The sequence below is a fragment of the Danio rerio genome, chromosome 20, assembly GCF_049306965.1.
Source record: "Danio rerio strain Tuebingen ecotype United States chromosome 20, GRCz12tu, whole genome shotgun sequence".
Lineage (NCBI taxonomy): Eukaryota > Metazoa > Chordata > Actinopteri > Cypriniformes > Danionidae > Danio > Danio rerio.
Window position 1 is genome coordinate 5,459,317 of NC_133195.1, and position 26,422 is coordinate 5,485,738.

At 39.3% G+C, this 26,422-nt stretch overlaps 1 protein-coding gene across 1 annotated transcript; it reads right to left on the bottom strand.

The window, feature by feature from the left end:
• Positions 1-295: 295 nt before the first annotated feature.
• ism2b (isthmin 2b) lies at positions 296-25,050 on the bottom strand. The gene is given in 6 exon segments (NM_001020509.1): positions 296-813; positions 3,424-3,492; positions 3,577-3,714; positions 10,404-10,686; positions 14,525-14,707; positions 24,928-25,050. Coding segments are annotated over 6 exon segments (1,314 nt in total).
• Positions 25,051-26,422: the final 1,372 nt, after the last annotated feature.

Here is a 26,422-nt window from a genome sequence, read left to right on the forward strand (position 1 = left end):
GTTTTTGCAGCAGCAGCAAAAGTAAAAACAAAAAGCTTTCTTGATAATTCACACAGACACATGTGTTTCACAAAGAGGGCGGACAGACCGGAATCCATTTGAAAGGATTCATCCATTTATGGAATCCATTTTCCTTACAACATTCCACACATAAGAAAAGCTCGACGCTTTGCCAACCCGATTGCAGCAGTGCGTCCCACATCACAAGACTTATGCAGCTGGCTAGTGTTTGTCGTATAGGGTTTAAGCACCACAGCAGGACGGTGTATTAGAAGATGGACAGTAATTTGGTGACTTAATATTCTCTGGCCTCCTCCAATTCATTCATGAAAATATCCTGTTGGGGGTTCTCCATGCAATGCAGTCCGTTGTTGGGTGGACGGACGGCGTGAAACCTGCTCCAGTCTCCCTTGCACAGAATCCAGGGCAATACATCCACCTTGAAATGCAGCTCCGGAGAGAACTCTGTGCTTATTAGGTTGGGGGTACCTGCCCCCTTACCTCTTGTAATTAATTGCTTGTTGTCATCATAGCAACAATGTTGGGCAGCCAGGGTGGTGCCGTTTTTTGAGAGACCAGAACGCAAGCAGGACCGCGCAGAGGGTTTGTAGATATCCAGACGTTCTTTTGGGCCACTAGCATCCCTCCACTGGAAGGAGCGCTCATGTCCCACGTCCAGCAGGCTGACGATGTTATTGGAGACGTGTGAAGGATAGGAGCATGGACAGTTGGGCAATTCGGTAAACACCTGCTGCAGGTAACGCTGAAGGAACTCACTCTTACAGTTCAACCACTTCTCACAGCTGTCCACATCTGCAGAACAACCGAATCCACGTTAATCATAGTATGTACTCTAAATAGCATCTAATGGTGATTTAAATATAATGAGAAAGCTTTATACATTAAATCAGTGGTCCTCAACCACTAGGTCGCGGACCGGTACTGTTCCGTGGATCAATTGGTACCAGGCCGCACAAGAAATCTTTCATTATTTGTGTTTTATTTATTATCTGCATTAATCTTTTAGTTTAAAAAATCTTTTATTTTGAAAAATGACTGTTTTCTCTTGCTTACATCCCAAATTTAACCCAAAATTTAACCCACAAGCAGCAAAATGAGTAAGAAACAGATGTCTCTGGTAAGTTTCTTTGCTAAGGAGAAGGACCCAAAAACTGCCAAGGAATAGATCTGCAACCCATTTGTCAACAAATTAGGTGAATCCACCATGTCTGTCCAAGAAGACGATCAACTGCTGGAGATCGCAAATGACTTTGCATATTACATCTTTTCAAGAGTTCATGCAAATTTGTTATTTCCAAAGGTGGTGTGCAGCTTGCGCACACAAGTGGCATGACGTGCTCACGCCTTCCAGAGGCACACAGTTGAATGAGTGCCGCCAGCACATTGTGAGTCATGTGACAATAACTGACTGATCAGCTTTAGTATCAAACATACACATTTCGGTAGACAGATTATCCCAGACACACAGAACACCCAAACATTACAGTACTTCATAATTTTCTTTATAAATAAATCTTGTATCAGAGTGAGAGCAATGTTTTGTCAGCTTGTCATTCTTCCTACAAACCATCCTCCCCACCCCTCTGTCCACAGTAACATTTTTAAGCAATGACCGGTCCGCGGTGATAAAAAGATTGAGGACCACTCCATTGGATAATGAAATCCCAAAAAATGTTACTGTTTCTCAGCTATAGGTTTATACTTTAACCGGAAACCCCAAAAACTGAGCCATATCCTAGCCTAATGTTACTTAAACAATGTGAACAATCGTTACACTGATCTGGGCCACATAAATCCCATCCACAACTGGCCCAAATGTAGTTTGCAGTCAGGCATGCAGTGCCATCATTGCCATGCATGGCCCACATTTGGCTGACATTATGCATGCCAGTGCCGGCATCACACCAGGAGTGCCAAAATGAGGCCAAATTTGGGTCAAGTCCGTTTGCAATGTGGGTGGGAGAAATGACTAGGAATAATTAACGTCAGAATAAGGTCAAACTACTTGCTCTACAAACATGACTACAGACCAAGTAGAATAATATAATAAGATTTTTTTTCTTTTGCAACAACACGTTGCATAACAGGCGGTTTTTAACGTCTAAAAATGAATGGAAGTAAATAAGTGCGGAGGTCTCAGGCCAAAAAAATTCAAATGGCTGCATCCACTCGTATGTGAGGAATAAAGCTGTGGTCACACTGCATTTTTCTCCCCATAGACTTCCATTAATATGCACGCCAATGCGTCAGACAGGGAACGCAAGCTCATGCGACAAGTTTCGTAGTTCACTGCGTTACAAAGTTCAAGCTTGATGAACTGCGAAACTGCATCGCTTGACTGCATGAGACCAATCGAGAATCAAAACATGACCTCTCCGAACAGAAATTTAAAATATGGACCAATCGCTAGCTTTTTTTAAACGTATAATCATCTTGTTGAATCCGGCCTCTTTTCTCAGCGCAGTATGACAGAATTTCGCAAGCTCAAACTCTAGTGTGACCGCAGCTTTAGTGAATAGCAGAGGTGCTCAACCCTGCTCCTGGAGATCTACCTTCCTGTTGAGTTCAGCTCCAACCCTGATCAAACACACCTGAACCGATTAATTAGGCCTGAACATCACTGGATAATTAATGGCAGGTGTGTTTGATATGGGTTTCAGGCAGTGCTTAATTTGTGAATAATTGCGAGGTCCTGGAACAGATCGGGGTAACAGACCCGGCATGGTACTCGAGAATGGATAGGTGTCACGCATGAAAGTGGGGAGCGGTGGGGTGTGGTGCATGGCAGAGGGGTGTCGCTGATGAAAGTGAGCAGGGTGGGGGTGTCACGGACGACAGAAAGAGGGTTAGGGAGTCGCAGAAGAAGGCAAAAGTGAACAGCAGACGGGGGAGAAAGGCGGTTGAAGAGGGGGATCAGTAAAATGAGGTGCTAGATATCCAGATCCGGCATGTTCCGGCACAAATGAACCCTTGGTTGTATGATGGTAGATCTCCAGATGCAGGGTTAGTCACCCCTGGTCTATAGCAATTGATTACTGAGTTCTTTAATGTGCTTCCTTCCATACAACATCCATATTGACCTTTGCATTTTACCCCATTCAAATTATTATCATAGTTCTGCTTAAATGCTTCTGTCTAAACTGTTTCTTTCTAAAGACAAATGCTGAAAACATACTATTCCCCGATGGTAAAAATTTATGGTATAAGAGCTACTCGGTCTCAATTTACTTGTCAAATCCATATCCAAGCTAAATCTAAATAGGGATTTTAACAAAAACAACCAAAAAATGATGATAAAACATACTTGAAAATTGTAACATTGCGCAATATTTCTTTCAAACAATTGCTAAGGATTTTTAAAAAAAATCTACAACAATGTTAGGAATAAATTTAAGCACTTACCTGTGCCATAGGGTTCTGTACCATTTTCCATCTCAAAAGGAAAGACATGACCCACACTGTTCCAATCATCTGGGGGGAGGAAAGAACTGAACATTACATATAAATCGTTTGGAATTTTAGAACAAGAGGAACTAATTAGGGTGCTGGAGGAACCTGGGCATGGAACAAGGTCACAGCTTTGGGACTCAGTGGATGTGCAGAAATCCCCACAGGAACGTGAGCGGGTCTGGTTGCCATGTCCGCAAGTGACACTACAGGGGCTCCATGTGCTCCATTCTTCTTCTTTCTCTTCTAACGGAACAGAAATGAACAAGTCCAGTTCAGCTGTGTTGCTATTTAGCTCTTCAATGCTCAGTTTAATATCACAGTCAATGCTGTGGGAAGTGATGGAGCTGGAAAGCAGCTTTACAGAACTTGCCTTTACCAAAAACAGACTTCAGTTGATGAATTAAAACAAGGACGACATATGTCTTCTTCCTTCAGTATTACAGAGTAAAGATTAGAGACTGCACGTTTAAATATTTAGCTAGAATTTGGGTGGGGTACCAACAATATTGCACGCAGAGTGATGACACCCTGATTACAGACAGACAAGTGAATGATCAAAAGAAGGCGTAGACTCAGTGACTGCTATAGCTGGCTTTGTAGAACTGCCAAATTGCAAAACCCACAACAGCCACAGGGGCAGTCTTATACAAAAGGTTAATCAAACCAGGATTGGCCACTATATCCATTGGTTCAGGATTTTGTTGGTTAGACCTCCTGGAAGATGTTGGTGTCTAGAACATTTTGAACGAACTGTTAAACTGGCTGAATTTAGTACTCAAAAGCGTTTCCTTTTGCTGAAAAAAGGTTCAAATTCAGGGCTTTCCAAACCAAAGGGTAGTCTGTTCAGTTCCAATCAAGAAATGTACAGTATGTGTCCAGTTTTAACTCTGGTATATTTACCACATCATTGTTGGTGTTCGTACAGGGCTGATGCATCAAGTCCACATGATTTTGTTAAGTAAACAAGAGATTAATCCAAGGACATATTCTAATTGGTGTTACTACCATATGTTAACAGCCAAGTAACTGCTTTTGAAAAGAATTCAATTCAATTTATCTTAGGGTGCTTTCACACCAAGACTTTTGTTTCAGAACCTGTCTCGTTTGCCCAGTTAGCTCAAACAATCAGTCCGAGACTGCCTAACTAAGGTGGTCTCAGCTCATGGAAACGAAATCTGGAGCGAATGGATTGTAGTAAGAAAGCGTTATGGTCCGAGGCCGGCTATATCACAGTGTTTTATGGATATGTAATAGGCATACGGCTATATGACGAGAGAATCATTCCTGGCATTCCTAGTCACCCGCAAATGCACAGAGACTCCCGGATGCCCGCAAATGAGTGATAATCTCCCGGAAATCGCGCATCTCCCTCCTGGTCCACAAATACATCGCGCACACGTTTCCCACCCTCCTCCGACAGCTGAAATGGACTCAACAAAATAATCCATGAAACTCTGACCAATGTGAGGAGAGTTTACTCGCACGTGACTTGTTTTAGCTATTTTGGTCCGTTTAGAAACTTTGCCATGTAAAAGCGACCGCACCAAGAACAAAGAGCAGCAATGTAACAATTTTAATCCCCGTTTTGGAACAACTGAATCAATTCACAGGTGTGAAAGCACCCTTAATGTCTATAGAGCTTTCACAATGTAGATTTTGTTAAAGCAGCTTAACATAGAAGTTCTAGTAAATTGAAACTGTCAGTCCAGTTTTCAGAGATGAAGTTCAGTTTAGTTCAGTTCAGTGTGGTTTAATTTTCACTGCTGAAAGTTTAAAGACTGACGAGCAAATCCATTGATGCATAGCTCCACAAGTCCCAAACCAAGCTAGCCAGTGGCGAGGAAAAAAACTTCCCCATTTGTCGAAAATGAAGAAAAAAAAAAACTCTAGAGAAACCAGGCTCAGCTAGGGATGACCATTTTTTCTCTGGCCAAACTTCTTGTGCAGAGCTGCAGTCTAGGCGCTGGAATGTAATTTGAAAAACGGGAATTCCTGTTATGTTAAACCTTAGGCATTTTTGCCTTATATCTCAAACTATTCTCACTCTAAAGTTGAATTTGAAGCATCGTGATGCACCTTCTGTGTCAAGGTTAGAATGCCAAAGATGACCCTAGACATAATTTTGGCCAGGTTAAACCTCTACTTTTTTTTCGAAGAACATCCTGGGATTTGATTTTTAATCAATACAAGACACAGGATATAGCAGGCGGATACAACTACAGCAGGGTTAGCACACTTTCCTGTATATTTCAGACAAGCCTGAAAGACTCATCAGATCAGGTGTATGTAATTAGGGTTGATGCTAAACTATGCAGAGCTGTGGCCCTCCAGGAATTGAGTTTGACACCTGTGAACTACAGTCACAATTTATTCAAAAGGTCCATTCACCACATGGCTCAGATTTTGTGTGTCAAAAATTCAAAAATTGCCATCAGGAAAAGCATCAGCTTCAGTTGTCCAAGGCAGCAGGCACCCTCTCTGTCTCATGACAGATTGTGTCAAATGCTATTGGCAGGACATCAACATCCGAGACATATTCTAATTGGTGTTACTACCTTAGGTTAACAGCCAAGTAATTACTTTTGAAAAGAATTCAATTCAATTCATCTTAGGGTGCTTTCACATCTAGACTTTTATTTCAGAACCTGTCTCGTTTGCCAAGTTAGCGCGGCTAGTTTGGCATATGTGAATCCAGCAATCACGCTCAGATCCATGCTAAAACAATCGGTCTGAGATCGCCCGAGTGAGGTGGTCTCGGCTCGATTGAAACGAACTCTGGAGCGGATCAATTGTAGTAAAAAAGCGATACAGTCCAAGCCCGGCTATGTCACAGTGTATTATGGATATGTAATAGGCATACGGCCATATGACGAGAGAATCATTCCTGACATTCCTAGTCACCCGCAAAGAGACTCCCGGATGCCCGCAAATGAGTGATAATATCCCGGAAATTGCCATCAGGAAAAGCATCAGCTTCAGTTGTCCAAGGCAGCAGGCACCCTCTGTGTCTCATGACAGATTGTGTCAAATGCTATTGGCAGGACATCAACATGATGTCGGATTGATGCTGTACCTCAACATCAGGGGGATGTTGTCAGAATCCAATGTCCAATGTCCAACCTAAAATCATCCAAATATCAATGTCCAATGTTACAGCTTGACATTGTGTGGATGTTACCAGTATGATGTCAATCAGACATTGGATTTTGGTTGCCATACCTGAAAAATAAATATTGACATCAATATGACATCGGTTTAAGATTTTGGCTCGACGTTGGATTTTGGTCACTTTCCAACACAAACTAATATCAACCAAATATCAATGTGATTTGATGTCGTAATTGGATATCAAAATAATGTTGTAATTAGATGCTGACGAGACATTAATTTTGGTCACCTGACGTCACAACCTAAATCTAACCTACAATTAACGTCTTATGATGGGATGTTTCAGATTTTGATGCCTTCCGAGAGAGAATGGGTTTATCTGATCATGTACTGTATCAGATTTAGATTTATGTTTAGATTTAGGTCTTTGAATATAATCCAGATACCCAATTAATCTCAAGATTTAGGACTTTCAATGATGTCTTCTTTGACCACTACAATTAAACACACACTATTTCATCCTTGTCTCAAATTAAACTGTAATTCTACAACACAAATTGTGCAATTCCCACCATGGACTGGACGGAAAAACAAAAAAGCAACAGAGGCGTAATGTTATGCATGGCCTTGAAAAGCCTAGAATTCTTGAACAGGCTTAAAAGACCCAGCCGCTATGGGCTGGAGGAGGGTGTTGGGGGACACAGGGTCTGGGGCCCAACCCGTGGGACATAAAAAGTAAACGAATGACCCCTCTCACTCTGTGTTCCCGATCTGCACTCTAATTGAACACAAGCATGGGCTTATTTGTCCAAGAGAAAGTACTCACGCTGCCATTAGTGAGCGGATCGGGCTCGTCTTCAAACAGCAGTCTTCTCCGCTGAGTGGGACCAGTGTCTACTTCAAAGGTCGGGCACCCATAAATACGCCATCGGCGGCTGAGAATTTAGCCTGAATCAATGCTGTGAAACAGCCCTTACTAACTCGCCCTATCTTTCACATCTCTAGTTCCCTTTAGCAACTCTCAAAAATCCTCTTTACAGTAGCTGACTGCTAGCAATTCAACTATTTAACATTTCTCTAATTGCTCTAAAATCTTTCTGCTCAATTTTTTTTATTTTGCAAATAATGCTATTGAATAAGTTATACATTTTTCCCCAATTCAAATAGTTTTATTAATTGCACAGCTTATGTATTTTCATCTCTCTTGAACTCTCAATAAAGTTAAATCTCTCTCGAGTCAAAGGCTCAATATCTGTGAAAAAACAGTCACACGTAAGGTTGGGCACACACCAAGAGATGTCTGGCTGCAGACTTGGTGCAGATGCAATCTGAGCTGAATCTAATGGTTTTTAATGTACTCACCTAACCCCACCTCTAACCTTACCCCTCACAGTGACATCACTAGCTCCATTGAGTGCAATGTGTCTGACATTGCATCTCTGAGCGATGCAATCTCAGCTTGCATCATAAAGGCTGCATCCAGATACTATTGCACACACCACAAGCCAATTGGTCTGACATGATTGCTACTGATTCCTCTCCTTCCGACAATCCTAGGTAATGTTCTAATTATCCTAATCGTTCTAAATATCAGATATTCCTGTGGTGTGTTAAGCGACTTAGGGTGCTTTCACACCTAGACATTTGTTTCGGAACTCGTCTCCTTTGCCCAGTTAGTGCGGTACGTTTGGCATATGTGAATCCAGCAATCGCACACTGATCCGAGCCAAATCAATTGGTCCGAGATCGCCTGAATGAGGTGGTCTCGGCTCGATTGAAACAAACTCTGTAGCGGATCGATTGTAGTGAGAAAGCGATACGATCTGAGCCCGGTTATATCACAGTGTTTTATGGATATGTAATATTCATACGGCTATATGAAGAGAGAATTAAGAGTTGGGCGGGAGGTCACGTCAAGTTTCGGGAGTCTCCCGCAAATGCACAGAGACTCCGGGATGCCCACAAACGAGTGGTAGTCTCTAGGACATCGTGTGTCTTCCCCCAGGTCCTCAAATACGTCGCGCACCCTTCTCACCCCTCCCCACCGCATCCCTCCTCGCTATTCAGATATGTCGCATGCACCCTGTCAAACTACCCCAAACCACCACCCCCGACAGCTGAGAGGGAATCTGCAAAATAAACCCTGAAACTCTGACCAGTGTGGGGAGAGTTTACTCACACATGACTTGTTTTAGCTCTTTGGCTCGTTTAGAAACTTTGCCGTGTAAGAGTGAACCGCACCAAAAACAAAGAGCAACAATGTACCGGTTTTAATCCTTGTTTCGGAACAACTGAATCGATTCACAGGTGTGTAAGCACCTTTCAAGTGTTTACACTTAGATACTGTTTGACAACTTGTTAGCAAGTTAGCAGGTTTGGCATGTTGTCCCGGGCGAGAACCCTTAGCTCGGAGATAGTTGAGCCCAGGGCTCCCGCCAGGTCCATACAGCATGTGAGGGGAGTACGAGGTCAGTTTGAGAGAGCTCCCCTCGGCAAAAGAGGAAAGGAGGAGAAGGGGTGGATGGGGGGTTTCTTCGGGAAAACGAAGATGAGGGAGTAGTTCTTAGCTAGGTTACTTATAGTGAGTTTGGATCGATCTGATTGGCTAGCTAATGAGTATAGATGAGTGGCCAGCTGCAGTCAATCATATCACGTGCTCCTCTCGAAATTAGTTTGTGAAACTTCATTTAATCTGTTCTGATGAAAGTCAGAGGTGTTCTGTATGTGAATCATAAATATTCAACATGTTCTAAAATCTTTTACAATTGTGCCTAACCATTCTAAGAACAATCAGGTATGGTTCCAGCTGTGTTTATATGTGAACCTGGAATAGCACGGCATGGTTGCAAACTGTCCAGAATTCTAAACCATTCTGAGCCATGCTGAACTGGTAGAGCGCATGATGTAGCCACTCTGTTGCCTGGCTGCAAGTTTCTGCATAGTTGGCTAGGTGAAAAGAGCTTTATTAATTTTTTCAAATTGAATGAAGTAAGGCTCAATCCCAATTCTACCCCTTAGCCCTTACCCCTACCCCTCGTTTTGTGCATTCACGTGAAGGGGAAGGGGTGGCCCTAATTTTCTTTAGCTTGAAGGCCTAGGGCTAAGGAGAAGAGCTAGAGACCCCTTCAAACAGAGTTTTTTTCAGGACCACATTCGAAATCAAGGTGTAAGTAAGAAAAAAAGTCCTAAAATACAGAAATCTTATCATAATCCATATCAATGTTTACTTTACTTACATTACCAGGGTAAAGACTGACACGTTTGTATTACATTCCAAAAACATCCGTCATAAGCATCATATTGGAAAGTGACACTGTTTCCATTCTGACTGGCCTGGATTAGCACTTGATAGTGGAAAAATGGCTCTGTATGTGTCAGGGAAACCATGAGGACAAACATGCAAATGAGCCGGAGATTATCACTTGAAACTAAACATTGTCCAATCAGAGGATCAGCTTGTCAATTTGTGGCAGCAGCATGAATGTTTATTCATTTTCACCCACTATGTTTGTTCTCAAGTCTTGAGAGATATCCCGTGTACACATTCAGGATCCTTGTTAAAAATATGTTGATGAGTATAGTATAACTTAAGTAGTCACTTATTCTATGCCATATTTTGATCATTCACTTGTCTGTCTGTAATCATGGGGCCATCAGATTGTGAGCAATATTGTTGGTACCCCACCCAAATTCAAGCTACTCACTATAGGAGCAAATGAAGAAATCTAAGATTTTTGTGTCCTCATGTATGTGGTGTCTAACCTTTAGTGTGTATTTACACATTAAGTGTGTACCCAGCCTTTTATGAAAAATAGAATGCTTACCATAACGGTTATGAGTCCAGTCGCCATCTGTCTTGCCAAGCCCACTAGGGATGGGTTCCCCACTATCATAATCATAATCATCTTCTTCATCCTCAGCTTGTCCTGTACCATCCTCGCCCGAATCTGCATCTGTATAGCCCCAAAATAGAGGCCAGAAAAGCTTCTTCCCACCCAGCCATTCTACAGTGGAGGAGGGAGAAGATGTGGACCAGTCATTGCTCCATTCTTTAACCAGATCCATCTCTACATCCATGGGGGGGTCATCCAAAACTTCGATGGTCACCTGTAACAAAGAAACCGAATTACACAGGCATTAAAAGCCCTAAATCGAAATAACAGGAAATGCTGGGCATTGCTTTATGAGTTATGCACTTTACAATTAACGTCACACTTCTAGTCTGGGGGAAAGTCAGTGGCAGTAAGTTTTAGCAATGAGTCACTGATCGACTGTCTTAATTTGATCTTAGGCTCAGTATTAAATCAAGTAGAATTACTTATCTCAAGATCAGATTACTTAATATATTTAATTGCATTTGATCTGGAATGATGAGCCACAATGGATGCTTTGGACCAGACTTAAATAGACATCAGAAGAGAATAATGGCTTATTATATCTGGCCCTATGATACTCTCAGAAAAAACATACTAAATGTTTGTAATGTTTGAAATCTTTAGATAGCTATTATGTACACATCAGACATTAATATATACCTAATTTAATATCTATAATGTACCAATATGGATGTTTTAAAGCAGGGGGTGTGAAAATCAGATCCTGGAGAACCGCAACCCTGCAGAGTTAGGTTCCAGCCTTGCTTTAACACCCCAGGGAGTAAATAATTCTGGCCCAGATTTGGCTCAGACATTCATCCAGCACTGGCATACAGCATGTGGGCTGAACATGGCCCCGGTGTGGCAAAGGTGACACCGTCTATACTTAGGCCTGACATTCTTACTTTATATGTGGGCCATGTCAGTTTGACTTATATTGACCCACATTTAAAATATACTTTTTTATTATTTTCAAATAAAGAAAAAAAAGTTCTACCAATCAGGTCGCTTAGAGAAAAGGCACACCCAAAGCATGCCTAAAGCACAAGGGTTCATGGGTTAATCAATTTCATTGCAGTTGTGACACACCAACCTATCTGGCCCAGTTCAGGCTCGGTTATGGGTTTCTAACTTGGCTGAGACTTGGCCCAGATATGGTCCATGTTCGACCATTGTCTGGAAGCCAGACTTAGTTCAGTCATGTACCGTAATTCACTGTGGCATGTGGGCCAAGCAAAAGCGGATTGTGAGGGCCAAAGCCGGGTCAGAGATATTTTGCTATGTGGGACAAAGTAGGTATCAAACAAGCCTAAAGCACTCAATTAGTTTGATCAGATGTGTTTAATTAGAGTTTGACCTAAACTGTGCAGAGCTACGCCACAGTCACACTAGAGTTTGAGTATGCGAAATTCTGACGAACAGCACTGCGAAAAGGGGGAAGGTTAAACAAAATGATCAGACATTTTAAAAAAGTAAGTGATTGGTCCGTATATTACATTTCTGTACAGAGAGATCACGGCTGCGTCCGAAATTGCATACTTACATACTATATAGTACACTAAAAACAGTATGCGAGCCGAGTAGTATGTCCAAATTCATAGAATTCAAAAAAAATTTTGCGAGAAGTACTCTGATGACCTGCTACTTTCGGCGAGATTCTAAAGTGTGCATCCGGTGCACGCTTTGCTATCATGTGATGTCCGGCAAGAGAATTCAGGAATGGGAGTGAAGTGACGCAACTCGCACAGGCAGTTCATATGATCATGACAAAATGGCAGATGTAGTACGTCCAAGTTTCTTTCATACTGTATAGAACGTACTTTTCTAACGGCTGATTAGTGCGTTTAAATTCAAATGCTGTATCTACTGAGTAGCAGGCGGTTTCGGACGCAGCCCATGTTTTGATCTCTGATTGGGCTCACGTAGTCATGTGATGCGATTTCACCAAGCTTCAACTTTGCAACGCAATGGCAAGCTAAACTTGTCGCGTGAGCTTATGTTTCCAGTCTGTCGAATTCACACGCATATGAATGGAAGTCTATAGGGTGAAAAGTAAAGTGTGATGGCGACTCTATAGTCTTTCAGGAATTTAGTTCATCTGTGCTTAAAAAGGTCTTTCCCAAAAAGAAAATTTCTGTTATTAATTGCTCACCCTAAATTTGTTCTAATACCTTTGCTCATCTTTTGAACACAAACGTAGATATTTTGGATGAAATTGGACCTCCCTGATCCTCCATAGACAACAATGTGCTCACTTATTTAAAGTTCAGAAAAGTGATTGGTTGTTCTTGAACGATTCGTTCATTCTAAACAAATCTTCAAAATGACTCGGGAACTACGAGTCCTCTCAGGGTGTGATTCGTTCATCTGCGTGTGCGCACATTTGTGCAGGTGGTATCGTTCATTTCAAGTCTTTTGAGACGTTCATCGCTGAAAGGCAGAAGCCAATCATCGTTTAGAGCCGGAAAACGAATTGATCCGTTCATCTCTTGAGTCCTCTATTGGGTTAGAGTCATTCGTTCCTCACGGGCCAATCATATGCATTTAGAGCTGGAAAGAGATTTGATCCGTTCACGTCTTGAGTCCTCGGGTTTGAGTCATTCTGTCACGTGATGAACGAACGACTCAAGAACCAGAAGACTCGAAAGGTGTACTAATTATCATGGTTCCTATCGGCTCAGACTGTGTACCTTGGTTAAGATTATATGTGACTGTCAGTGTAACGTGAACGAACCACTGACATTTAAAGACATGAAGAGGTGACCTGAGCAAAGAGACAAACATGCCTTCATAGACAAAAGAGCAGGTGAACATTGAATTATAATTTTCTCCTTCGTATGGTATTCAATTTATGACTTATTTGTAGTGTGATCAACCTTTTGGGCTAGTTGTAGATGTGTTTGGAAGCAATTCGTAACATTTTAATAGTATTTTGGCACATTGAACCAAATGAACGAAATGACTCGAAAAAAGATTCGTTCATCTCGATGAACGAGACTCAAAGATCTGTTGTGTGTCTTCATTGGTTCAATTAGAATATTATGAAGCAACAAGAATACCACACATAAAAAAGCTTTATTTAAAAATTCAGATTTATGTACACAAATGTATTCTTGTAGCTTGATAATATTACGATTAAAACACTAAACGCAATGGTCTGTTGCATTTAGTCTTATCTTTCTTTTAACTTTAAATTCAAGAGTTTATACTCTGCTGATGATTGATTATAAAGCTTGTTTGGCATGCCGTCCCAGGAGAGAGCCCTGAGCTCATAGAATCCTCGAGCCTAGGGCTCCCTCCTGTTGCAAAGCGAGAAAGTAGTTTGAGCTCAGGTAGAACTCGAGAACTCCCCTGCTGTAGTAAGAAATGAACCAATAGTGACTGCTCTTAAGAGATAACTACTTACTAGGAGCATGTCTATGGTGCCGATTTGGATAAATCATTTAAGATAAGTTCAGTTTTTGGACGGTGGGGGGAAACCGGGGAACCCGGGGGAAACCCACACGAAACGTAGGCTGGTTTGGTAATGACTAGAGCCAAAAACGTTCTTGCTGTAAGGCAAATAGTGCTAACCACTTGGCCGCCATGCCATTAATCTAGAAAAGAAGCAAGGAGTAGTGGTGGAAGGGGGGATTCTTCAAAATAAAGATGACTGTGTTATAAAACCAAGGGCATATATAGTGGCTTAGGAGTCATCTGATTGGTAAATCACAAATTTGATAATGTGGGGCAAGCCACAAGCAATCATAAGCACGTGATCCTCTCGAAATTAGTTTATAAATAAACTTCACCAAGTGAGGACCATTGCTGTCTATGGAGGAGAAGGGAGCTCTTGGATTTAATGTGTAATATCTTCATTTGTGTTCCGATGATAGATAAAAGTTCCAGGGGTTTGGACAACATCGTGAAGTACAATTGAGTAACTTTTGAAATGGTACTGCTCAAGTGAAAGTGTTAATACCTTTTTTTATAATAGTGTGTGACTTGCAATGCTCAAACACCAAAAAGAACTTGCTTACAATGTTTTTTTTAACTCCCAATATGTGATGTGTATCGTTGCCAGCTCTTACCTGAATGTTCGGGTTTTGGGAGCCAATGTCAGCATTTGCCAGGTCTGGCAAGTTTTTGAAGTCTAGGACAAAGGGTTTTGATTCTTCCTCAGGTTCTGGCAGTGGTAGGACACCTGTAGAGTGATGCTGGAGCCACCTTCGTTGGTGGGGATGTGAATCTGCCAAATGATTTTGGACCTGATTCTGTTGGTACAGGAGATCACAGTGATTGCTTATGTTTCTCTAAGATGCAACATGTGCTATTTGCACCTGCCTTTCTAGAATGATCGCTTGTTAAATGCAATTATTAGCTACAATATTTACTCAAAAAAGTCAAGTCTAACACGGCAGATAATTACTCGTTTGATTCTAAAACAAAAATGATGAAATTTTCCCTAATCAAATGCTTAATGAGTCAACCTGTCTTTATTAGGGATGCACCGAAATGAAAATTCTTGGTCGAAATCGAAAACCAAAAAAAAAAAAAGAGGAAGCCAAGGCTGGGAACCAAAACTAAATATGCCAATCATTAGTATCTTGTTCAATTGATAATATTTTTGAACAAGTATTAATGCCAAATAACAGATAAAGATGAAAGGATTTCAAATAATCAAGATTTTGAGCAGGTAGCTAACCTGTGAGCATTTCTGATTGACTACACAGTGAGAATCAAATGTATTTTTTACAAGATCACAATATTTGCTTATGATTTTGTTTATGGTTTTGTAATATGACACAATATCCCACATGGCAAATGTTTTCTGGCCCAGTTTCAGTAACTTTTCCCTTGGCCCAAGTGCCGCAAAGAATGATGGTCCTGAAGTGGCCCATAACTGGATTAAAGACAAGGGCCACACATGGGCCATAACTGGCCTGAATCTCAGCCAATCTATCACCCTTAACTGGCCCTGAACTGGACCAAAACAGGTTTATTATTAGTACTGATTCTTACCTATAAGTTTATACTTTAACCAGAATACCCAAAAACTAAGCCATAACCCAGCCTGATGTTACCTAAACAATGTGAACAGTCGCTACACTGATCTGGGCCACACACCTCCCATCCACAGCTGGTCTAAATGTAGTTTGCCGTCATTCATGCAGTGCCATCATTGCCATACATGGCCCACATTCGGCTGACATTATGCATGACAGTGTTGGCACCAAGCCAGCAGTGCCATAATGAGGCCACATTTGGGCAAAGTCCATTTGCTATGTGGGATGCTAAGTTGCAATTATTAAGATAACTATAAGGTAAGTTTAAGTCTAGGTTATACTCTTTTAATGTACGATGACAAAATGACTAAATTATACACATTTAACTTCATGAAGTTGTGTTCAATAGCACATGGACTGTAAATGTGAGTTGAGGATTTTGGTAAAGCAGAAATTGGGAAATACTATAGGTAACTGGAAGTAATAATGGTCTTATTTCTGTTGAAGGATCTTTGAGTTTGGATTTTATTTATGTTTGATCTTTGTTGAACTAGACTAAGATTGTGTTCAACCCCTACAAAGTGGGAACAAAAGAATATTACATTTTACAGATTTACAGATTTACAATCCCTCTTCTTGCATGATAATGAATTGGAATTAATAGTTTTGTAAAAAAAACATTTGATCTTTCTTGCTTTTTAGGTAACAAGTTATATCTATTCTCTTTGTAAGTGACTGAGGGTCTGGAACAATGTCAGGAGTGCAAAAACAGTGCTTATTCATTTAGCCTGGCTTCCAGAGAGTGGATTTGATATTAGTTTTGTTAACTGCCATTGTATTTATGGCTAAGACTGTGTACTAGCATTACTAAAAATCAAGGGATTGCGATTGCATAAATTAATATTAAGTTTCAAAGGATAAATCAGTTACAAATTATGAAAATATTAATTCAACAAATTGAAACAACGGGTTATCGCTTCTGGGGATGGAAACTTCAGATAGGTAACCATCTAGCTGTGGAGTGGTTGAGCTCAACATCTGACTGACATTTGAAAATGACCTGAAAGTGTGTTTAAATACGCTAATTCATTCGTTAATTTTCATGTCGGCTTAGTCCCTTTATTAATCCACAGCGGAATGAACCGCTAACTTATCCAGCAAGTTTTTACACAGCGGATGCCCTTCCAGCCGTAACCCATCTTTGGGAAACATCCACATACTCATTTATACACACACTCATACACTACGGACATTTTAGCCTACCCAATTCACCTGTACCATGTCTTTGGACTGTGGGGGAAACCGGAGCACCCGGAGGAAACCCACGCGAACGCAGCGAGAACATGCAAACTCCACACAGAAACGTCAACTGAGCCGAGGTTCAAACCAGCGACCTTCTTGCTGTGAGGCGACAGCACTAGCTACTGTGCCACTGCGTCACCTAAATAGGGTCAGTTTATAAATTTTTGGTTAAATTAAAAAAAAAATCTAGCAGAAATATGGCTACAATCTGATAGGCACATATATAGTAGCCTAAATCAGAACAGAAGAGCCTCCCTATTATAATTTGAGGCACTTTCTCACAGGATTTCACTGAACATATCAGACAATGAGGAAGCAGAGAGAAGAGTCTTTTTTTCTGCACTCTGATCTCGTCCTCCTGCCCTGTGCGCTACCCCCTCTCCGACTCCCCGCAAGATTTCTGCATCCATTGTGGTCTGGATCATTTCACGTGCGCTGCTTTATATCCGCGCCCAGTAATGATCTTCAACACAATCTCACGGCAATTCGTAACTTTTTGATTTAGTGGCTAATTTGTATGAACGTGTACGATCTAATTCGTACAGTTTAGTACGATTTGCTCATCCCCCAATGACAGTTGGGTTTAGGGGTGGGGTTAGGTGCCACGCCTCCTTTTTAAAATCATACAATTTCGTACGAGTGAACTCGTACAAATTTGTACGAATTAGCCACTAAACTGGCAAAACGTAAAATAGTTACGTTTTTTCGTGAGATCAGGCTGTGATCTTTATAAAGTGGATCTGATGAAGTGCAGAGGATCCGAATAGAACAAATAGACACACTGCAGACATGCATTTCAGACAAGAACGTGGAGGGCGCAGTTTCTGTTTGCGACATTACAACATACTGTTTCAGCCATGTTGTTTAAGTGATAAAAATCTTGAATACTTGGTTCATCCTTAATTTTTTTCCCCTGAAATTGTGCTGATGTACTTGACCAATAGAGGATCTACAGAAACCTTTCTCAGATCCAACCAACTTCTACTTGAGAGCCAAAAACAGCATGCCTTATTTACTAAACATGCATGCACAGGAATTTTTTTGTGAAATATAAAGTTTAATTAGATATGTGTAGTGGAAGCCAGCTAGTAAAGTGCTGTGCAGGTAAACCTCACTCCTCTGACCTGTAAAGGTGCTCTAGCGACAGACGCTATAGACTTATACTATCAGGTTTTTTCCCTCCGCAGCCTCGTTTTGGTTATTTAAAATGGCGGCCGCCTGAAATAATCGTATTGGCCATGGTCTTTAGTCTCCTTGTTAGAGCCACCGACTCCCATGCGGAAGATTGCTAGAAGGGATGGGTGGTACCACAATTTTTTAATGCGATATGATACAGATCCTTTTTGTTAAAAGGACACACACAGACTGCAGATCGAGCACCCCCTGCTGGCCTCTACTGGCAACAACCTTGTTTTCCCATGTGGTCTCCCATCCAGTTCCTAACCAGGTGCAGCCTTGTTTAGATTCAGCAGGCGACTATGTGAGAGCTGCAGGGAGCTAGCTGCTGGCTAATTGTAAAAATCTTTCCATTCTGAGTCAAAATATTCTATTTGCATTATATATACTCACCGGCCACTTTATTAGGTACACCTTACTAGTACCGGGTTGTACCCCATTTTGCCTTCAGGACTGCCTTAATCCTTCGTGGCATAGATTCAATAATTCACCGGAAATATTCCTCAGAGATTTTGGTCCATATTGACATGATAGCATCATGTGCTGCAGATTTGTCAGCTGCACATCAATGATGCGAATCTCCCGTTTCACCACACACCAAAGGTGCTCTATTGGATTGAGATGCGGTGACTGTGGAGGCCAATTGAGTACAGTGAACTCATTGTCATGTTCAAGAAACCAGTCTGAAATGATTCACACTTTATGCCATGGTGCGTTATCCTGTTAGAAGTTACCATCAGAAGATGAGCACACTGTTGTCCTAAAGGGATGGACATGGTCAGCAACAAGACTCAGGTAGGCTGTGGTGTTGATACAATCCTCAACTGATATTAATGGGCCCAAAAGTGTGCCAAGAAAATATCCCCCACACCATTACACCACCACCACCAGCCTAAAGTGCTAATACAAGGCAGGATGGATCCTCGGTTGTAACGAGTGGTCACTGTTGCCTTTCTATCAGATCAAATCGTTCTCCTCTGACCTCTGTCATTAACAAAGCATTTGTGCACACAGAACTGCCGCTTACTCTATATTTTCTCTTTTTCGGACCATTCTCTGTAAACCCCTAGAGATGGTTGTGCATGAACATGCCAGTAGATCAGCAGTTTCTGAAATACCGGCACGTCTTGCACCAACCACCATGCCACGTTCAAAGTCACTTAAACCATCTTTCTCCCCCATTCTGATGCTTGACCATGTCTACATGCCTAATTGCATTGAGCTGCTTCCATAAAATAGGCTGATTAGAAATTTGCGTTAATGTGCAGTTATACCTAATAAAGTGGCCGGTGGGTGTTTTTTTAAATCTGTTGAGCATTTTAACCAACTGGTGGCATATAGTTTGAGTGCATATGCTGATGTCGAATCAGAGATGTCTATAGTCAATGGGCCTTGGGTTAATTTGATCGGCTATCTGATCTTAAGATCCGGAGACTAAGAGGCATTTGAGCCTCATTCTCAACACTAACCGGCATTCTCTTCCAGGAAGTCTCAACAAGAGGGACCTGGTAAATAACTAGTTGATGTAACATGGGCCGATTGTTTAATTTCCTGCGCTCAGAATGGAAACCAAATCTCTCCTTAAATCCTTTGTCTGCTTCAGACAACCTCTTGTCTTTCTCGGCATTGTTAAGTCAACGTAAATTATCTTTCCTCCTAGTGGATTGTGGAATGTTCTGTCAATGGGCTTTCTCAAACATAAGGCATGAATTCCGGATCTTGAAACAAAGCCTTATACGCATGTGAAAGACTATGCCATACACACACACAGTCACTATTATTGAGCTCTCTGGTGAGACACATGGACACGATCAGCTCACATGGTTTATATGTTGGGGCACTTGGGAAAGCAGTCGGCAGCGCAGCCTAGATTTATGTGACCTCCAATATCAAAGTCCTAGGAGCACGCCATTTCCAGCCCAGTGAAGAAAAACAATAAACTAAACAGTAACCCCCCATGCTCCCCTCCTTCCCTTGACAACCCCTGCCCCACTTGTAAAAACAAAAGAGACATTTAGTAAACGCTTACTAGCAAGTTTTTTTTTGCAGAGGTTAGACATGGTCTGAAGATACCAGAATGCAGGAAATTCCACATTAACACAGAAGATGGGCTGAAAAAACTGTTTAGCAGCTGAACTATGACCTTGGGAGTACAACTGAGTATTTTCTGACTGCTATTATGTAAGGACGCACTGTTGCACTGCCCTACAGCATGAAGCCTTCTCCATTTTGCCCATATTTGCATTGTAAGCTGGCGAGGCAGTGGCGCAGTAGGTAGTGCTGTCGCCTCACAGCAAGAAGGTTGCTGGGTCGCCGGTTCAAACCTCGGCTCAGTTGGCGTTTCTCTGTGGAGTTTGCATGTTCTCCCTGCCTTCGTGTGGGTTTCCTCCGGGTGCTCCGGTTTCCCCCACAGTCCAAAGACATGCAGTACAGGTGAATTGGATAGGCTAAATTGTCAGTAGTGTATGAGTGTGTGTGCGGATGTTTCCCAGGATTTTTCTGGGGTTGTAAGGGCATCCGCTGCGTAAAAACGTGCTGGATAAGTTGGCGGTTCATTCCGCTGTGGCGACCCCGGATTAATAAAGGGACTAAGCCGACAAGAAAATGAATGAATAACTAAACTAAACCTTTGTATCAAATTGTGTTAAAATAAACAATTGCTTATTGAAAACTGGATATATTAATATCAGAACTGAGCAATACTTTTTCATTCTTCTGTAACAAAATTAACTTTATGAAAATCATTTGTATGTTTGGGTATACTAGAGAAACATTCATCAAAAAAATCTAAATCGTCATCTTAGAATTATAAGATTCTTGGATTAAAGGTCTCAGAAGATGAATCATAGCAATGTGTACAAAATAAAAATTTCCAATAATTATGTATGTATAGGTATTCATATATCCAAAAACTTTTTTTTCCAAATTTCATTATTATTTTTTTAATCTTATTTCCTTTTTTCAGTTTTTTCTCTTCTCTTTTCATTTGTATTGATTTGTACCTTCTCGTATGTATATATGCTCTATATGTAATGTACATATGCAGATATCTGACTGGACTTGTGGATATGACATGCAGTACAGGTGAATTGGGTAGGCTAAATTGTCCGTAGTGTATGAGTGTGTGTGCGGATGTTTCCCAGAGATGGGTTGCTGCTGTAAGGGCATCCGCTGCGTAAAAACGTGCTGGATAAGTTGGCGGTTCATTCCGCTGTGGCGACCCCGGATTAATAAAGGGACTAAGCCGACAAGAAAATGAATGAATAACTAAACTAAACCTTTGTATCAAATTGTGTTAAAATAAACAATTGCTTATTGAAAACTGGACATATTAATATCAGAACTGAGCAATACTTTTACATTCTTCTGTAACAAAATTAACTTTATGAAACTCATTTGTATGTTTGGGTATACTAGAGAAACTTTCATCAGAAAAATCCAAATCGTCATCTTAGAATTGTAAGATTCTTGGATTAGAGGTCTCAGAAGATAACTGGACTAATGCTCTTCAAGGTATCAGGTCCTGTTCCATTAACTCTAACCTCCAGCTGAATCCAAGGTAGTTCTATTCCCGCACTGAATTGCACTCTATATACCCCTCTGTATCGTCTCTATGTATTAAATGCAAGCCCAATAAAGGTACACTGGCTCACATATTTCGGTTCTGCCCAAAAATGTCTACATTTTGGACGGAGGTGTTTTCCTCCTGACCCTCTTATAGCAATATTAGGCTGGGCTTTGAAAACTATAGCTTGGATCAAATCCAGACAGTTCAATATGGAATGACTATGGCAAAAAAGGTAAAACTATTGATGTGGAACAGAGTGTATACCAACATTTGAGACATGGATGACAGAGTTTTGTAATGCACTACACATGGAAAAACCAAAGAAATTAAAAAAAAAATTTGCAAGCCCTTTTTTGAATGTCTACAGACTGACCAATGACAACTGAGTGGTGTGGAAGATTTCATAAATCACAGCAATGTGTACAAAATAAAAATTTCCAATAATTATGTATGTATAGGTATTCATATATCCGAAAACTTTTTTTTCATTATTATTATTATTATTTTTTTAATCTCTTTTCCTTTTTCAGTTTTTTTTGTCTCTTCTCTTGTCATTTGTATTGATTTGTACCTTCTCGTATGTAAATATGCTCTATATGTAATGTACATATGCAGATATCTGGCTGGACTTGTGGATATGTGCAGGTATAGATTACTCATGGAGGAATATGATTAGGTATCTGTACAGTTGTGAATGTGCATGTGCATATGTATACATTTATCATATGTTTATTATTATTTGCTGGCGTGGGAGGGATTTGGGGTTTGTTCTTTGAAATGTTAAACTTAAAAAAAAATCTGTCTGACATTTTTGTCAAAATTGAATTATTCACGTTTTTATTAAATGACAACTTATTTACATTATGGGATGTTTTTTTATAAGTTGTTCACATTTTAAGACTTCAAAAACAAAAACGGTTTATCTACAAAGTTGAACTCTAGCTTGGCTCTGTAAGGTTATTTCTGTTAGCCAATCAGCATTTTTTTATTGCAACCACGAGGACCAATCAGGACCATCTTTCTTTGTCATTTTTGACTGCTTCATTGACAGCGGGAAAGACCAGAAAGACAAAATCACACAAAAATGAGAAGAAACCTGAAACTGAAAAGATGTGCACAAATGTGATGATTTAAAAGCATTTTTTGACATGAAATTGAGATGAAATATTAAAATTTACATTGTTGAAAAAGAAACAGTTATTTAAAAAAACATATATTAAATGTAAAAAATATGAGCAATTCCAGTGTTATGGATGTGACATTTGCAGTAAAAACTCAAAACATACATTTGCATAGACAGTAAATGTTAACATTATATTGAAACTTTTGATTATATTTTCTAGAACAATGGACCACAGAGTTATGGGAACATGTTTTGTACTTCAAATGAGGGAAATAAACATGCGTTATGGATGCGACCAAAAAAGGTCTGTGGGTTTACAGCATACAACATACTTTTTAGAAATTCTGTGAATTAAACTACACAACTCCAAAGAAACAATGATATAAAGGATAAGAGTTGGCTCTCTATAAAACAAAAATGATTGGTTTTATTTTATTTAATATTTTCATCTCTCCATTATGGATGTGACAGATGTGAAATTGCTACTTGTGTGACTTTGGTAAATCAAATAATAGTCTGAGAACACTGACAGATGCATTTTTGAATATTTCTAAAGTACTGTAAAATACTTGCTTACCCCAAAAACCCAGAAAAGGTTTCCATATTTTGGTGAAAACTTAATTTATTTTGTGGCGAGGTTGACATTTGCATGGAATTGCTCTCTCTCTATATATTTTTTTTACATTTAAAACATTTTTCAGTGAGTATAAAACTCATTTGCTCATTGTCTGTTTTCTTTTAAAGTCTTTAAATTTGATATTAAGCCTTGAAGGACAAATACTTAATTTAACTCATAGGGCAAATAATCCAATAAATACAATCATATAAAGCATCAAATTTAATAAACAATAACACATTAATTTGATAAAATTTACATATGCACTGGACAAAATACTTAGCACAGACTTGTATGATTAATTTGAACAAGAAAAATTATTTATCCTAAACATTAAATAAAAGTTATAGAAAGCGAACATTTTAATATGTCAAGCATTAACATAATGTTAAAACACCAACTTATATATTTGTTGATTGTATTTCTTGAAAAGTAATGCTTCAATGAATGATCTGCCAGATAGAACCTTATAATTCCAAGCTGAAAATGACTTTTCAGAATAAGAGGTTCTATCTGCATTTACTGAGGTTTATTTACTCCGATTTGCACATGTAAGAAAACCTTGATAATTTACATGTAGAGTACATTTGGGTCTCTGCCATGTTAATGTATGAAAGAAAAATGTTACACACGTTGTTTGCTATATTGAATGGAAAAACTTTGAAGCTCAATATCTCAAAACCATTCAGAACGCAGATAGAACTTTATAAATCTAAGGTATGCCTATGGAATTAAAACACACTTATTTTTTCAACTAAAATTTCCCCTGAGTGAACACCCAGAAATGAAAATTCTATCGCTCACATCCTTTACTTGTTTCAAAAGAGTTTGAGTTTGTTTGCTCTGTTGAACACAGAAGATATTTTGAAGAATGTTGGAAACCTGTAACCGTTGACCATACTATTGTTTTTCCCACTATGGATGCCAATGATTACTAGTTTTCCAAAACATATTTTATACAGTATGTACAAATGAGAAATAAATGGTTTGGAACAAGTCAAGTAGATAATGAGGCGAGTAGATAATGATATTTACGTTTTGTTTCGTTTTTTTTGTGAGTGAACTATTGTTTAAAACATGTAATGAAAATAGTTTGTAAAACAAATTGTGTCATAATATGGACTTTTTCATTTTGGATTTTAATATATTATTAAGACATTAATAAATTATGGTTATTTAGAATTCTTTTAACACATTGTCTCATGTTTCATCTCATGGTTGATTTGAATAATAGCTCTGTTTGTTTAGATTTGTTATATATATATATATATATATATATATATATATATATATATATATATATATATATATATATATATATATATATATATATATATATATATATATAGGTCACACTTTATTTTGATGGTCCCATACATGACATGCCTTACAATTATAAGTAGACTGTTTGGACTAGTGTTTGACATGTACTTGCGAGGCTTCTTATAGTCAGTTAAACGTCTGTTGAAGGAGCAGTATCAACAAGCAGACAGTCTACCAATACTCAAATAAATAAAGTGTTACCAATATATTACTTCACAACTCAACTGAAGAGATTTAAGACTGAAATCTGTCAAAGTTTAACAGTAAAATCATTTTAAAATGGGCAACCATATGCAAAAAGAAATAAACAAACACAAAATACACAAACGAACCACGAAGCGATCAACACGTATGAAGTATTTAGCTCCACTTGAACTTACTTCAACGTAGACGCCGTTTCTGGATCTCTTGTGATGTCTCACAGGGAAGCTGATGGCGCGTTCTATCCAGAAAGCCAGCAGAACGCTTAAAAGCACCCACAGACCTTTACGCGCTCTCAGCATTTTGCACAGTTCGGTATATATCCACTAACCACAACTAAAAGTGAGCTTTAATTGTCCAATGCTTGCTTATGAAGCCCTGCTCATTTCCATCCTCGCGAAGGTCTTTTTCAGTGCGCTGCTCTTTATCTTCATCCAGACTTCATTTGCTACGAACATTTTAAAAAGCCAGTCAAATACGCCTCACCTGCTCATTCCTGGACGCAGGTCTCACTCAGGCGTTTCTTGTCAGTGCAAACCAGTGCCTTGTTCAGCAGAACTTTCCTTTCTTTCGCTTCTTCTCTGATATATAGTAAAGTACAGTATAGAATCGGGCTACTGTGGTAAATGGTGGTATCTTACAGACCACACGGTAAAACTATCGACTTGAGCTGTAACGCTTCGTGCGCAGCAATGGCACAGCAGCAGGAGGGTCTGGGAGGAGAATCATTTTCACGCATGAAGAGCGAGCGTCTGAGGCAGTGATGTTCGCGGGTTTGACAGGTGTGTGTTTGCTAGGATTGATTCCGCTCGTGTGAGAAACGATTTGTGCGTTATTCAGGTTTTTTACACGATTGAATTTTAAAGAGTTAGTTTTGTTTCTTTATTATTCCATCAAAAATGTTTAGTTTTAAAGAAAAATTAAGTATGTAGTAATTAAAAAAATAAAAGACTTCAAATAAAAAAACACGTTTAATAAAAAAAAAAAAAAAACTTATGTCAATGATAATAAAATATTTTGGATTGCAAAAAATAAACAATTGTCCTATTATGCAGTTACCAACAATTTTCATTGCGCACACAATAATTTGCTTTCTTTTCTACTGTTATTTATTGCACATCTAAAATCTTTTCTTGCAGGTTGAAATGTTTTGCTTGCGAGTTGAAAAGTTTTGAACCCATGAATGCCGGGGTTAATTTTGTGCCTTTATTTTTTAAACAAACATATGAAGTTTTTGACCAAAATTAGGTACGATGCAATCAAAAAATAAAATATTTCAAATAATAAAAAACATTTATTTAAAAAAAATCACACTGCAAAAAAATAAACTATTGCCATTTTATGCAGTTACCAGCAGATTAATTCATTGTGCTCATTCGTTTTGCTTTCGGTTTTGTGCACACACACACACACACATACATATATATATATATATATATATATATATATATATATATATATATATATATATATATATATATATATATATATATATATATATACATACATATATACAGACAGACACACACACACACACACATATATATATATATATATATATATATATATATATATATATATATATGTGTGTGTGTGTGTGTGTGTGTGTGTATATATATATATATGTATACACACACACACACACACACATATATAAATAAATATATATATATA